Below are 14135 nucleotides of genomic sequence, written 5' to 3'. Positions count from 1 at the left end.
GAAACGACAGAGCAAACACGCTACATTACTATGGATAATAATTACAATGAGCCAATAGAAAAAATAATATTAGGCTATTTAAATCTCACTTAATGAGAAAACTGGCATCTCCCATCGGTCACTATTTGTTGGCTATCTGGTGATATGGACGTCTTTGAGTGTCTAGAAAAGCGCTATAAATATTTTTTTTATTTTTTTATTTGTTTTTCAGATTTTATCCCTTTTTCACCCAATTTGGTATCCAATTGCACCCAACCTAGCATCCAATTATCCCCTGCCTATTGCGTAGGATCCGCCGCACGACCCCGTGGCCGGCAGCCCCAGAGGAGATCGCCAGGCAGACTAGCTGTCTGGCTCCTCGAGCCCGACACCGTTACTCCAGCACCAGACTCTATTATTAATCTATTATTAGATTAGGCACATTTTCGTCATTGTGTGAAAATAATAATGGTACAGTCATGATACTCAAAACCACGGTTTAACCGTAAATCACAGTATTATTTGGAGACTGTCTATCTGTATCAAATATTGGAAACCACCCAAGCCTAGTGTGCGGGATATTTTCTTGGCACACTTTTGGGCCCCTTAGATAATAACAATTGAGCATCGTTTAAACGCCACAGCCTACCACTCATGGCTTTTGCACAATGCACTGGTTAGATGACGAGTTCTTAGTACTTGTACTCTGTCAATGACAATAAGGTTGAATCTTATCTAAAAAACAAACAAACAATGATTTAGGATAATAATACAAACAGAGATATCTGTTTTTGCAAAACAACCCCTAAATATGTTGTACAGTTCAATTGGGAATCATATTTAATTGGATCTGTAATTAGTAAACAATACTTGGATGTTATGAAATGTATTATCATAAATAATAAGGTGAACAGTACAACAAATAAAGTTTAAACTGATTCCGTTGTCGATGCAGTCTGGCACATAGATATTATATACGTATATATTATGGTCTGGCAGAGTTTTTCGTTGTTGTTGTTTTGTCGGGGGCGTTCCACTGACCATTTATAGGCAACTATGGGCATTAAAAGGGTGGGACAAGACGCTCGTTCACGTACGCAAAATGTAAAGTTCATTGTGATATATAAAAGGAAGCAAGCGTGAGACTTGCGTGCGCACCGGTTTATAAATCCGAATGTTAGTGTGCGTGAAGTGAACGTTCTTGCTTGTCTACGTACGCAATTTTACACCAGTTCTACGCAAAGCTTTGTAAATGAGGCCCCAGATCTCAATCCACTAGAGCACCTTTGGGATGTGGTGGAACGGGAGATTAGCATCATGGATGACGTGCAGGTGACAAATCTGCAGGCACTGCGTAATGCTATAATGTCAATATGGACCAAAATCTCTGAGGAATGTTTCCAGCACCTTGTTGAATATATGCCAGAAGAATTCAGGCAGTTCTGAAGGCAAAAGTGGGTCCAACCTGCTACTCCTAATGAAGTGGCTGGTGAGTGTATAAACTGTGTCTTGCTTGGCGGAGTAATTTTTTTGTTGATAAGGACATAGCCTCCGATTCCATCTGTCAATACCGTAGTATTACTAGGACTGGATAGAGGAGGATGCTAACACAGCGCTAGCTAACTAACTAACTAGCTAATCTAACTTAGTACGATATTGGGAAAAAATCACTTGACAGCCTACATGCATCTGTTTGAATTGAATAAGCTAGATAGTTATCTATCCATCACTCTTGATTTGAGCTTGGTTTATCTTAATATGCACACCAATAAGCTAGTCATTATCATTGAAAGCGACCTTTTATAAATGTTTATATAATATAGCTAGCTACATAACGAGATTAAAGTCAAAAGCATGCAAGCAATGTTACAGGCATACTGTATCCATTGGTTAAAGTAAATGGTTCAGGCTCGCTATCTGACATCATTAACTTATTTTTCTTCACTAGTATCTGGATCTATGATTCCAACTGTGTACTGTTGTTTTTCTTCACTAGTATCTGGATCTATGATTCCAACTGTGTACTGTTGTTATTCGTCCATCCTTTTGAACTAGCTCCAGAACCTGGGAATCAACCCGGCCAACATTGGTTTCAGCACCCTGACGATGGAGTCTGATAAGTTCATCTGTATACGAGAGAAGGTGGGCGAGCAGGCGCAGGTGGTGATCATCGACATGGCCGACCCCAACACGCCCATCCGCAGGCCCATCTCCGCTGACAGCGCCATCATGAACCCAGCCAGCAAAGTTATTGCCCTCAAAGGTAAGGCCTCCAACTCAGCATGAATACCAAACTGACCTCTGCAGAAAAGGATTCACCAAGACTGTCAGTATCAACTTAATGCACCTAAGCGCCATTTATTATAGATTTAGTTCTTGCATTTGTCAGTTATCAATCTAGACATATCACAATCTGCTTCACTTGTTAATGTCCTCAACAGGCCTATATTTCTATGTTGTTTTGTAAAACCCAGCCAGTTAAGTACTTGTAATTTGCTAAATAAAGTGTACATTTTAATAGTTTATTAACAATAAGTCAAATATATTTGTCAAACTGTCATACTATCATGAATGCTTTGTCTATTTTTGCTTGATTTTGCTCTTTTTTTCTTTTCTTACTGCTTTCTTATATGTTTGCAGATGGTGAGTTGAATTTTATATATCACAAGTTGTGGTTGTAATCCTGTTTGGACCGTGTTTGCACAGTATATGTTACATTGCATATTTGTTTAAATCACCAGTATTATGTTTTTCAGTGTTGAGTTAGGCTCACAGGAATAGGCTAGAGAGGTAGAGAATAGCAGGTTCTAAAGCCAAGCTCAAATACTCACTTTTGCAGATAGATAGAATGGGTGTGAATGCATCCCAATGCTTCTGGCCACTTCTTATACCCATCACATCTTTTTGTTTTCTGGTCTTATTTTGGCCTAATCTGCATTCAGACACAACCAATACCTACATCCGTCGTCAACCTATTTTGTCATGAGTCCTGTAATTCATGACAAAATCCTGGTTGAATCAACGCTATTTCCTTATGTCAACAAAAATACAAATGGGGGGGGGGGGTTGGGGTGATCAGTTCAGCTGTCTTATGGCCTAAACTAAATGCAGGCCATATCACATTATTGGTTGTCTGTTGTTGATCATGCATTGCAACTACTGTCTTGTATGGTCATGTGGTGGTACTTGCACCAAACCATCACAACCAATATTTAGTGGAATTTGGTATTACCCTATTTTCATTTAATCTGATGTCTGTGTGTGGTAATTTGTAGTAGTCAGTAGTTAGTTATAAGGGAGTGCTAGACTAAGATTATCTAAACCTGCCTCTCTGAATTTCAGCTGCAAAAACACTCCAGATTTTCAACATTGAGATGAAGAGCAAGATGAAGGCCCACACCATGACTGATGATGTCACTTTCTGGAAATGGATCTCCCTCAACACTGTAGCGCTGGTCACAGACAACGCCGTCTACCATTGGAGTATGGAGAGAGACACACAGCCAGTCAAAGTCTTTGACCGACACTCCAGTCTTGCAGGCTGTCAAATCATCAACTACCGCACTGACGCCAAACAGAAATGGCTGCTCCTCATTGGAATTTCAGCACAGGTAGAGAAAAAGATGGAGAAAGTGATTTTATATTCTGTCAACTCTCGATAGTCTATACTGTATATGGGTCATTCCATAAATGAGGGGGCCAAAGTGCAAAAATGTATCCTGCAATGATAATAAATAAATGATAATAAATAAATAAGATGTCATGGAAGCGAGTGAGCAAGAGAAAGGGGGAGGGAGAGAGATAATGGTAGAAAGATAAAGAGACACCTAGGCCCAATCCCATTTCTTATTGTTACCCCTACCCAGTGGTTGAAATCCTCCCCTATGAAATGGAACAACATTTCAAGACCCTGATATGTCATCAGTGGTATGATAGAAAAGCATGTACGCTCGCCATTCATTCAGAACTTACACGCTAGTTACACGCTATCAATTGATCTTAGACGGTCCGCCTAAGACTTTTCACTGCAGGAAAGCCCTGCATTAATAGAATTGGAACATCATCTTGAGATGTTTACTTGCATTTCTGTACAATTGTAAACAGATAGTGCATCATCTGAGTACAGTATTTCCTGTCTCCAGCAAAACCGTGTGGTGGGGGCCATGCAGCTGTACTCCGTGGACAGGAAGGTGTCCCAGCCCATCGAGGGCCACGCGGCCGGGTTCGCCCAGTTCAAAATGGAGGGCAACACAGAGGAGTCCACCCTCTTCTGCTTCGCTGTGCGAGGCCAGGCTGGAGGAAAGGTATGACTCAGCCCAGCATGGAGATGTGAGGTAGCAGGGCTGTGAGGTAGAATAGGGAAACACAGCAAAAAAAAAATAGGTCATTTGACGAATGGGGAAAACAATTCTCTTGTTATATTTCCATTGAACGTGTCGTTGTGTGTCGCCTCTAGTTGCACATCATTGAAGTGGGGACCCCTCCGACCGGAAATCAACCGTTTCCAAAGAAAGCCGTGGACGTGTTCTTCCCTCCCGAAGCTCAGAATGACTTTCCTGTAGCCATGCAGGTACTCGAATCAGCTCAATCAGACATTCAAGTAGCCAAACCAGTTTTCTGCAGACATTCAGGCCCTTCACAGTAATACTGGTCACCGTACAGGTAGTGATGAAGCTCTGTCCCTGTCCTCTGTCCTCTGTCCTCTAGATCAGCTCCAAGCAGGATGTCGTCTTTCTCATCACTAAGTATGGCTACATCCACCTGTATGACCTGGAGACGGGTACCTGCATCTACATGAACAGGATCAGCGGGGAGACCATCTTTGTTACAGCGCCCCATGAGCCCACCGCTGGCATCATCGGCGTCAACAGGAAAGGACAGGTATGAGTCTCTAGTGTCCACAGGAAAGGACAGGTATGAGTCTCTAGTGTCCACAGGAAAGGACAGGTATGAGTCTCTAGTGTCCACAGGAAAGGACAGGTATGAGTCTCTAGTGTCCACAGGAAAGGACAGGTATGAGTCTCTAGTGTCCACAGGAAAGGACAGGTATGAGTCTCTAGTGTCCACAGGAAAGGACAGGTATGAGTCTCTAGTGTCCACAGGAAAGGACAGGTATGAGTCTCTAGTGTCCACAGGAAAGGACAGGTATGAGTCTCTAGTGTCCACAGGAAAGGACAGGTATGAGTCTCTAGTGTCCACAGGAAAGGACAGGTATGAGTCTCTAGTGTCCACAGGAAAGGACAGGTATGAGTCTCTAGTGTCCACAGGAAAGGACAGGTATGAGTAATTTTAATAATTTAATTTTGCCATTTAGCAGACGCTTTTATCCAAAGCGACTTACAGTTACGAATTACAGGGACATTCCCCTTGGAGTAACTGAGGGCTAAGTGCCTTACCCAAGGGCACACTAGTAGTGGTGTGGTTTCAGGCGGGATTTGAACTCACAACCTTCCGATCACAAGTCCAACTCACTATCCACTAGACCACCACTACCCCTCCACTAGACCACCACCACTGAGTCTCTAGTGTCCACAGGAAAGGACAGGTATGAGTCTCTAGTGTCCACAGGAAAGGACAGGTATGAGTCTCTAGTGTCCACAGGAAAGGACAGGTATGAGTCTCTAGTGTCCACAGGAAAGGACAGGTATGAGTCTCTAGTGTCCACAGGAAAGGACAGGTATGAGTCTCTAGTGTCCACAGGAAAGGACAAGTATGAGTCTCAGTATGTCAACAGGAGAACCTTCGGAAATGTGATGTTTCAATATGTTCAGTAATTAGAAGCTGTTGGGCTGGTCTATGAGTTTCCTGTACAAAACACAGAACCATCAAATATGCAGAAGGGTGGAAAGTTTATGGGCTACATATTGTCTATTGCTCCAGCTCCTCTTCTCAGCATTCAGATATACAGTACAGTGTTTAAGTGTTGGATTGAGAGCTCCATATAATGGCCTATATATGGCATTGTGAAAACAAGACTGTGTAGTAGGGGTGCAACGGTTCTCGGTTTTATATTGAACCGTACGGTTCGCCATCCACGGTTCAATACACTAGTGAATACACGGTACACAGTACCACAGTACCAATACACAGTACACGGTTCAATACACTAGTGAATACACGGTACACAGTACCACAGTACCAATACACAGTACACGGTTCAATACACTAGTGAATACACGGTACACAGTACCAATACACAGTACACGGTTCAATACACTAGTGAACCGTGGCAGTTTTTCGGTTCATGCTGCGTTTCATTGAAAGTCGGAGGTGGAGTTTGTCTGGAACGCAGTTGCACCTTGTTCAAAAGTTTGTTCATGGCGACTGGAGTTGAGAACATGGCAACAGGTTTAGGGCTTTCACACCGGCAAAGAACCGTGCCGGTTCGCGTTCGCGTTCGGAAACCTCAGAACGTTGGCGCTGTCTGGCGAACGATACACTGTATGAACGCGGGCTCGTTCGCCAGACAGCGCCAACGTTCTGAGGTTTCCGAACGCAAACGCGAACCGGCACGGTTCTTTGCCGGTGTGAAAGCCTTAGTTGAGGAAGCCCCGGATTGCTACAAATCTGCGTTGTGGAGTCATTTCGGTTTTTGCTTCATGAGTGTCGTATATGCGCATATGGTCTACCTGTCAAGCCTAAAGTGCTTTCACTTTTACATTTGAAAGTGTTTTTTGTTTATATATATTTATATTTTTTATATAATACTTTTGAGCTGTGAGGAATATGATATGGTTGTGTAATTTGTCTATCCTCACGGGGGGCAGGGGGCAGTGTGATCTGGCATTCTTAGTGGGTAAGTGTGAATGGCCAAGATAACGCTAAACAATCACTAACACAACGAACAGGAGGAAAGAGAGGGACGGTAGCCGCAAGTGATGACGCTGGCTGTCCCCAGCTTGTTGATAAGAAGGTGCCAGAAGATAAATCTCACATTATTTTGCTTATAGAGCTAATGATGACAGCTAGCCGACCGAAATCACAAAGCCTATTTTTAAAAGATGTTCCAAGGCTATGCAGTCAAACGGAGGCAACATGTCAAATGAGCCACGCATCTTTCCTATAGGCATCATTAAAATATTAATGTCATTGAGATGAGACCTGGGTCTGTATTATGGGCAGATTATATAACCTTATATTTAGTATAATATTTAATGTAATGTAATGTAAAAATGGAGAGAATTATTTTGTGTTCACTCATTTGTTGTTCATCATAGTATACTAAATGTCAGCTATCAAATCACATTATGGATTCATTATTTAATAGGATATTATTTTACTTTGCCTGATGTTTTTTTGGTTACTGTGGTATCGTTTAAGAATCAAAATCGTGATACTCAAGCTGGCGTTGGTCTCATTTTGGCATCGTGACAATCCTAGCGTGTATTTATTTCCCTGTGACTTCAGTGTATTTGTGTCTGCCTACATGTGGATTTCTGAGCATTCCATCTGAAATGTCAAACTCTAGCGTGTGTATCTGTTAGTGTCCATCGGTGATGTAGCATGTTACCAGATGACCTTAGCTGAATTCATTCTTGTAAATAACGTGCTGCTGTAGCCCCTCCAGCAGAGAGCAGCATGTGACACACACAGTGGGAGGGCCTGCCGGGCGTCCTCGTGTCCTTGGCTCTCACACCCCGAGTCTGCCTCAACAATACGAGCGGATGTATCACACACAAACACTGCTCCCTGGGGTTAGGCGTCTGGGGATTTCAGGAACCTCATGAATCCACTTCTCAGAATGTAACGTCATGTAATGGAATTGTCTTAACTGTATTTTTGCACACAAGTGAACTCAAACATAGAAATTAGCTGAACAAAAAAGCTGTACCATTGCATTGGAAGTAATTGTTACGTACATATGTATGGTTTGAGTAGAACAATATGAAAACCTGCTCTTTCTAGGGGTGTAACGGTACACGTATTCCTATGCATGCGCATACACGCCACAGAGAGATGGCCAGTAGTTTAGCAGTTGTTATGGCGAACGCAAATAAACTAGAGCTTGAACTTGAAGTCTCCTGTTTGGGAAAATAACGGCTTCTCAGTTAACCACAATGACAATTGTCAAAGACAGGTGGATCGGACCAAAGCTATATGCCAGCATTGTTCAACTGTGGTGTGCCGCTGGCTGTGTATCGAACTTGCTCACTCATTTGAGACGGCATCATCCGAATGTGAAATTCACAGGTACAAGAAAAGAAAAAAAACATCTGTCCAAGAAAGTTTGTGAGCCTAGGACTTTTTTTTTTTGTCCAGGCGGTTTTGGGCCTTTGTGGAACACTCTGAAACAGTTCCTCTCTAGATGCACATGCCCACATTACACTCTCCACAGCTTTGTGCTATGAATTACCATATTTTATTTTATTTTATATATATATATAATATATAATAATAAATAATATTTGTTATTTATTTGAGAGAAGATATATTTTTATTTACTTTTCAGTGAATGTAACTTTATTATACAAGTACAGCACAGTTCAAATACAGTTAATTTTCTAAATGCTGCACCTTAATGGATATTTATTTTATTTATTTTAGAGAATATTTATTTTGATTTACTTTTCAGTACATTTGTCATACTTTTTTATTAGTAGGTTGCAGCAGTATTGGCGGGCTGTTTTTATTTCAGAAAGAAAGACTATTGTGTGTTCAGTAAACATTGTTTAATTAATTAATTATTTTTATTTTTATAAAGCAATGTTATGGATCATTTTTATCCTGCTGTACCAAAAGATTTTTGTGTACCGTTACACTCCTAGCTCTTTCTCATATCAAGTCCCGTCAGTGTTTGTATTCATGTGTACAAATGCTTTTCTCCTAGGTGTTGTCAGTGTGTGTAGAAGAGGAGAACATCATCCCCTACATCACCAACGTGCTACAGAACCCAGACCTGGCCCTGCGCATGGCCGTCCGCAACAACCTGGCGGGGGCTGAGGAGCTGTTCGCCCGCAAGTTCAACACTCTGTTCGCAGCAGGGAACTACTCCGAGGCTGCCAAGGTGGCTGCCAACGCACCCAAGGTACTGCCAATGCACCAACATCTAGCCCAATCACTAGCCCAAGCCATCCATTACTCGCCCAATCGACATTGTGCAAGTGTTTACTAGTACATTTTTGAGAAATACATTTGCTTGGTTTGAATTGTATAAAAGAGGATGGCGTAGGGCTCGGCTACGTAGGGCTAGGCTATGCTAGGCTAGGCTAGGCTACACGGCGCCGGATTTGGCTGAAACAGCGATGATTTGATATCGTTTGCTCCTCACGGCTACACGACTCCGCCAAATTCGACAGCTGAGACGGCGACGATATGAAAACTCTGTGAGGGCGTTTCCATATCGTATTTGGAGTCGTGTGGTCGGCCATACGGAAGCGTGTGTTTAAAACGATGGGGTAGAGTCACTGGATAAAAGCGTTTATAAATAAAGTTTGATTGATTGATATACGTATATGCGCATTGCGCTACAGATTAATTTCTCACACGACAAACATGTGATGCATGTTCCAGTTTTATTCTTTGAACAACAGAATAGCAAACGTTAAGTTACACAGATTAATAACGTATGAAACTCAAGAAACTCTCCTTTATTCTCATCCAGCGAAGATATGCAGCCATATTGTCATTACAACTGAAATAAACCTAACATAAACCGCCTCCAGGGGTGGTTTAAATATAATTGCTAATCCAGGTTTAAACTAGGTTTAAAATTACTGGTGCAACAGACTTGATTTAAACCAGGTTTAAACCTGGATTAGCAGAGGCTTAGATTTAAACCAGGATTAAATTAAACTCGGTTTAAGATAGGATTAAAGTTTGGTGCAACAGGATTAGTAGATAAGCCTTGATTTAAACCGGTTTAAAATTTAAACCAGGTTGGTGCAACCCAGCCTAAGAGTTTTGGATTTTACGACATTACGATTTACGATATTTACGGTATACCAATGTCACATTCTAACAATGAGAAACGAACAGCGCAAATCCTGGGTTCTCATTGGCTGGACTGACACACCCTCTCTCTCTGCCCCCCCGTAGGGCATCCTCCGTACACCAGACACCATTCACCCTCTCTCTCTGCCCCCCTGTAGGGCATCCTCCGTACCCCAGACACCATTCACCCTCTCTCTCTGCCCCCCTGTAGGGCATCCTCCGTACCCCAGACACCCTCTCTCTCTCTCTCTCTGCCCCCCTGTAGGGCATCCTCCGTACCCCAGACACCCTCTCTCTCTCTGCCCCCCCGTAGGGCATCCTCCGTACCCCAGACACCATTCTCTCTCTCTGCCCCCCTGTAGGGCATCCTCCGTACACCAGACACCATTCTCTCTCTCTGCCCCCCTGTAGGGCATCCTCCGTACCCCAGACACCCTCTCTCTCTCTCTCTGCCCCCCTGTAGGGCATCCTCCGTACCCCAGACACTAGGGCTGCACGATTTGGGGAAAAAATCGAATTGCGATTATTTGGACAGATATCGCGATTGCGATTAATTTGCGATTAATTTATTTTTAAATAGCAAAAAAAAAAAAAAGGGAGTTTTTGTAAAGTGTGGCCATATCTCCGGCTAGGAAGGTCGTATCAACGTGCAGTTTGTTTGTACGTCTTCAGGGGACTTAGAGGCTCCCTCCTCTAGCACCCCCACAGCCCGAGCTACGAGTGAAAGAACTAAACTTACATTGGGTTGCTTTAAAGTTGGGTTGCTTTAAAATCAAGCTTCAGATTAAAACATGTGATGGAGCATTACTAACCTGACTCAGGTGGTTTGTTTCACACAACCATCTAGGAAAGCTTAATTGGAAGCTGTTTGGAAAAGGGCAGGTACTTTCAAAAAATACTTGGCAGGTGATTGGATGAATCTATCTATCACCTATTTTCAGAGAGCATTACCACATGATACCATCAAACTATTAACTGCTCTAATTCTAATGCAAGGATGAGAACTTAAAAGATATGAATTGGGACAACATATTTATTTATGTTTTTTTTAAACAGCAACACCATTTTGTTTCTCTCAACAAGTGTCTTTTTTTTTTACGTTCATTGACGTTGACGTTCATTGACGTTGAATCCGACGCGCTGTATGACGTATCCCATACGGGTAGTGGTGTTTCTCAACCCTCTCCTCGGGGCGCCCCAGCCGCTCCACATATTTGATCTGTTCCACCACCAGCACACCTGATTCAACTAATCAAGTCCAAAGCAATTATGATTGATTAAGGTTGTGAGTTCAAATCCCGCCTGAAACCACACCACTACTAGTGTGCCCTTGAGTAAGGCACTTAGCCCTCAGTTACTCCAGGGGGAATGTCCCTGTAATTCGTATTTGTAAATCGCTTTGGATTAAAAAAGAGTCTGCTAAATGGCAAAAAAAAAAAAAAAAAAAAAAAAAAAAAAAAAAATCGCAGGCAAATCGCAGGCTTTGCGATTAGCTAATCGCGACATTTCAAATCGCGATTTCGATTTAAAATCGATTAATCGTGCAGCCCTACCAGACACCCTCTCTCTCTCTCTCTGCCCCCCTGTAGGGCATCCTCCGTACCCCAGACACCCTCTCTCTCTCTCTCTGCCCCCCTGTAGGGCATCCTCCGTACACCAGACACCATTCTCTCTCTCTGCCCCCCTGTAGGGCATCCTCCGTACACCAGACACCATTCTCTCTCTCTCTCTCTCTGCCCCCCTGTAGGGCATCCTCCGTACCCCAGACACCATCCGGCGGTTCCAGAGCGTGCCGGCCCAGCCGGGCCAGACCTCCCCTCTGCTGCAGTACTTTGGCATCCTGCTGGACCAGGGCCAGCTCAACAAGTTTGAGTCCCTGGAGCTCTGCAGACCCGTCCTGCAGCAGGGCCGCAAGCAGCTGCTGGAGAAGTGGCTGAAAGAGGACAAGGTAACCATGGGAACCATGACTGTGATGTCAACCTGATTCTGTGTAGCACCCATGTTGGTGAGTTGTATTTGGTGTTGATCAGAAAGCTCAGATCATTGTATTGATGTAGAAGTCCATGAAAAGAGACACATCACATTAAAAAAACATCTTGAGGTTTAAAGTCTCATGATTATTGGTCTATGGTCCTAAATCTACTTTTATTTTGAAAGATTTTTTTGCATTTTCTCAATGTGTTTTCCTGTGTGTAGCTGGAGTGTTCTGAGGAGCTGGGAGACTTGGTGAAGTCTGTGGACCCCACCCTGGCCCTCAGCGTCTACCTCAGAGCCAACATCCCCAACAAGGTGATCCAGTGTTTTGCTGAGACCGGACAGTTCCAGAAAATTGTCCTCTATGCCAAAAAGGTTTGTGGTGTTCATGAAGGAATCCTCTCTAACATGACGGGAAAACTCTGGCTCCTGTGGAGTACTGAGGAAAGGATGATATCCGGTTTGGAAAGAGGTTTTGTTTCCCTTGTTCCTTGTGTAGGTGGGCTACACTCCAGACTGGATCTTCCTGCTTAGGAATGTGATGCGGATCAGTCCAGAACAGGGTCTTCAGTTCTCCCAGATGCTGGTGCAGGATGAGGAGCCCCTGGCTGACATCACACAGGTCAGAGAGCAAAGTGCCGTTGACATTTATAATTTAAAAAAGCTTTATGGTAATATTTTATTTTACAGCCCCTTTTTCAGCTGTTATTTAGTAAGAAACTGGTAACCGGTTTCTGGTACTTTCCTCAATAAATTCAGCACAATCGGTAACTACCTGAATCTAAATGCCACATAGTTGTGCTGGAGTCAGTGAATAGTGAGTGTAATTAATATCCAATGGACCTATCGCTAATCACAGCAAAAGTAAAAAAAACTCAGACAAACAACCCGCTAATATCTGATGTTGAAAAGCTTCTAAACAAAATATTCTTGTCATCTTTAAAAAAAAAACATGTCTATTACTTGCTGTGGTAAATCAGAAATTTGCCAACTCCCGCCATTGTAAGTCATTGAATGTCATTCAGTCACGGTCGCTCAGTCATGTTTTATGTGACGTTTGCCTCTGCAGATCACTATTATATATCCAGTAGGAGACTGTGACTGTAGCTGATGTGTCTTTCTCTCCCTGTGCAGATCGTGGATGTGTTTATGGAGTATAACCTGATCCAGCAGTGTACCTCCTTCCTGCTGGACGCACTAAAGAACAACAGGCCCATGGAGGGCCCCCTCCAGACACGCCTGCTGGAGATGAACCTTGTACACGCACCTCAGGTACAAGTCACACACACATCCAAACACTCGCTTTAACGGTGCTTTTCTACTGAGGCCTAAAGTCTCAGACTCCATTTCTTTCCGTCTCGGAGAAAGGCAAAAAAAATTAAAAAAATCCCATGGCCCCAAGGTCCTACCTTGACCTGTGACCTTGGGGAGATTGTTGGGACTCGGGGCGGGGTTTGGGTTCAGACGTGCAATGTCTACTGTGCCCTCCCATTGTTTGGCTAGGCTAGTCTATTGGACTGCTACTTTTTTTTAAAGGCATGTTAACGGTTAGTTACTTTGATTTGATGTCACATTCAGAAGCACGTATATCCACTGGTAAGTTTGCACAACTGCAGGTTTCATTTCATGGGAAATGATGACTGGCCCACCTGGCTGAGTTTGGGGGTAATCTTAACAGAATTTTTGCCACACAAACACACATTCTCATCTCGCCACCTCATGTCATGATGTGAGTTGTTGGGTGTGTTCTTTCACAGGTTGCCGACGCCATCCTGGGCAACCAGATGTTCACCCACTATGACCGCCCCCACGTGGCCCAGCTGTGTGAGAAGGCCGGCCTCCTGCAGAGGGCGCTGGAGCACTACACCGACCTGTACGACATCAAACGCGCCGTGGTGCACACACACCTGCTCAACCCTGAGGTACAGTACCCAACACACCACCGTGTACAGCAGCATCTGTTTGGAAGGGGGAAACGCAGCTCGTCACGGGTGATTTGAAATCATTTCACTGTAGTGAGTGTTGTATCGAGCTGTCTCCCAACTCCACGTGGACCGGTCAGCTGTTTATTTAAGCAATATCACACGAGAGGGAGTGTGTTATACTGAATATCACAGGAGAGGGAGTGTGTTATACTGAATATCACAGGAGAGGGAGTGTGTTATACTGAATATCAAATTATTATTATTATATATAGACAACAGATTATGATTTGTTTGTGTATTGAATCATTTATTTTGTCTCCGTCAACA

General features: G+C 43.3%; 1 protein-coding gene across 1 annotated transcript in view; it reads left to right on the top strand.

Annotated features, from left to right (window-relative positions):
• The window catches only part of LOC308175382 (clathrin heavy chain 1-like), a 35950-nt gene that overhangs the window by 3562 nt on the left and 18253 nt on the right, over window positions 1-14135 (top strand). Inside the window, exons 2-12 of the mRNA XM_080551055.1 lie at window positions 2035-2242; window positions 3322-3590; window positions 4122-4283; window positions 4436-4549; window positions 4687-4860; window positions 8807-9004; window positions 11657-11857; window positions 12106-12258; window positions 12383-12505; window positions 13018-13155; window positions 13641-13805. Coding sequence (XP_080407181.1) covers window positions 2035-2242; window positions 3322-3590; window positions 4122-4283; window positions 4436-4549; window positions 4687-4860; window positions 8807-9004; window positions 11657-11857; window positions 12106-12258; window positions 12383-12505; window positions 13018-13155; window positions 13641-13805 — 1905 coding nt within the window. The remainder of the gene's footprint in view (window positions 1-2034; window positions 2243-3321; window positions 3591-4121; window positions 4284-4435; window positions 4550-4686; window positions 4861-8806; window positions 9005-11656; window positions 11858-12105; window positions 12259-12382; window positions 12506-13017; window positions 13156-13640; window positions 13806-14135) is intronic.

Source organism: Nansenia antarctica (assembly GCF_963989245.1).
Source record: "Nansenia antarctica genome assembly, contig: SCAFFOLD_231, whole genome shotgun sequence".
NCBI lineage: Eukaryota > Metazoa > Chordata > Actinopteri > Argentiniformes > Microstomatidae > Nansenia > Nansenia antarctica.
This window is presented reverse-complemented; position numbering and strand designations above follow the sequence as displayed.